Genomic DNA, 2253 nt, shown 5'->3' with positions numbered 1-2253 from the left:
AGTCTGACTTAAAAATACTCATCTTATTCTATGTACATCTTATTCTACATACAGAAGTAATTCATTATAGAAAGTTATTTATTTCGGGCTGGATGTGTCTCACTCGTATAATCCCAGCACTTTGGGAGACCCAGGCGGACAGATCAGTCACTTGAGGCCAGGAATTTGAGACCAAGCCTGGCCAACATGGTGAAACCCTGTCTCTTCTAAAAGTACAAAAACTAGTCGGGAGTGGTAGCACACACTATTTGTTTCAGATAACATCTGTAAAAACCTAACATGCTGACTTGAAAGTCAATGTGATTCCACGGAACTAGTTGTAGAGCTGGAAAACTTGAGAGTCTAAGCTGATTTTTTTTTTTTTTTTTTTGCTTCTAAGCTTGAGGGCTGAGTAAAAAGTAAAACCTTAGGACAGCAGCATTTTGTGAATATGGTTATTGCTCCATCTTAGTAATCCTAGAGAGTTTTCTTTTTTTAAGTATGATTAGGAGTAGAAGGCACTATATACCTTTTTATACTACAGTTTCAAGAATTTTTTTATTTTAGCAAATTGCTGTATTACTCTAATAACAATGCTAATGTTATACCATAATCAAATGTGCCTTTCATGGTTGATTCCAGTATGCCCAAGTAAAAGTCTGTTTTCCTTTTCAGCTATCAAGAGCTTTGTTTCCCACTGTGGTGATCTCCTTACTGAGGAAGTAATTCAGCGTCTTCTTCCACCACTTCCTTGTGCTGTGGATTTGCTAACTCAGTAAGGATCGACTATTTAGATTTGATAAAATTTTCTAAGAGGAATTAGTTGACCTCTGATTATGTAATATTCCTTAAGTACAATAATAAGGCAAATTTCTATAGTTGGTGAATGATTTTATAGGGGAAGGCAATCAGTTAGTTATATGATTTTTTTTAGGCTGAGATCTTGAAAGAAAATTACATATTAAAGGGGAAGGAAATTTTGGGGGGAATAATCTACCTTACATACAGGCAGGTTTAACAAGAAAATAACTATTAAGACTCAACCTTTTCAGATATGCATTTTATTGGTTTGTTAGAGTATTCAGTGTTCATGAGAACCAGATGCTTCTAACAGTTTCAATTTTTTGTTTGTTTATATTTTTCATAAGTTTGAGTTATACGTGTATGATTAAAACATATAGAGAAAAGCCAATATATAGTGTGAGCACTTGTAATTTCCAAATTAATAAAACATGTGGAAGTTTTTTGAAAAAAGCATCTAATGATTAACACTTTATATGTACAGAAAAATACATTTAAGATATGACTTATAAGGTATAATAATAAAATGTGCACTTGTGAATCCAACACACCCTGAGCAGAGGTTTGCAAATGTTTCTTCTGAAGGACCAGATAGTAAATATTTTAGTATATACAGACTATGAAGTCTGTATTGCAGCTACCCAACTCTGTCATTGCAGCTCAAAAGCAGTCATAGATAATAGGTGAATGAATGAATGAATGTGGCTATGTTCCAATAAAACTTTATTTACAAAAACAGGCAGTGGGTCATAATTTGGCTACCACTGGACTACAGCATTAATGATATTATTGAAGGTGTCTCTGTGCCCCTCTCCAGTGCCATTCTTTCTGCCTTCATTTAGAAGCAACCACTAATCTGAATTTTATAGTTGCCATTTCCTTGTCTTTTAAAAAAATGTATCACATATTTTTGTTTCTTAAAATAGCACATTGTTTAGGTTTGCTTGGTTTTGATCAGGCAAAAATTACTGTCCTGTTTCTGGGACTTGCTTTTGTTACTCAACATTATGTTTCTAAGTTTTACCTATGTTTACGTTCATTCATTTTGGTTACTGTATAATATTTAATTGTGTGAATATACAACATATTGATTCTCTTGTCCATGGACTTCTGAGTTATTTCCAGTTTTCTGCTTTTAAAGCTAATGTATTTTTATGTTCAACTTCAGAAAATAATGCCAAATTATTTTTCAATGTTCTTCTCTATTTCTACCAATAGTGTAAGTATTCTTTGACCACTTTTTCACCAGCACTTTCTCAGATATCAAGTCTACCCCATCCAATAGGTATAAAATGATATCAATTGTATATCGGTTTCCTGACAGTTTAATTTTATGTATTTGTTATTTCTCAGTGTTTCCCCTCCCCATCCTATGAAATGCCTATTCATTCATATCTTTAACCTATCTTTCTTTTAGATTGTCTTTTTGTTATTTATTTATAAGAAATTCTTCCTTTTTTTTTTTTTTTGAGA

General features: G+C 32.7%; 1 protein-coding gene across 2 annotated transcripts in view; it reads left to right on the top strand.

Moving 5' to 3' along the window:
- Positions 1-2253, top strand: part of HEATR5A (HEAT repeat containing 5A) — a 126163-nt gene that overhangs the window by 47057 nt on the left and 76853 nt on the right. For both annotated transcript variants that reach the window (XM_011941862.1, XM_011941863.1), the window contains exon 13: positions 655-754. In XM_011941862.1, coding sequence (XP_011797252.1) covers positions 655-754 — 100 coding nt within the window. The remainder of the gene's footprint in view (positions 1-654; positions 755-2253) is intronic.

Source organism: Colobus angolensis, unplaced genomic scaffold (assembly GCF_000951035.1).
Source record: "Colobus angolensis palliatus isolate OR3802 unplaced genomic scaffold, Cang.pa_1.0 Scaffold202, whole genome shotgun sequence".
Taxonomy (NCBI): Eukaryota; Metazoa; Chordata; class Mammalia; order Primates; family Cercopithecidae; genus Colobus; species Colobus angolensis.
The sequence above is the reverse complement of the archived record's forward strand: the minus strand, read 5'-3'. Positions and strand labels throughout refer to the sequence as shown.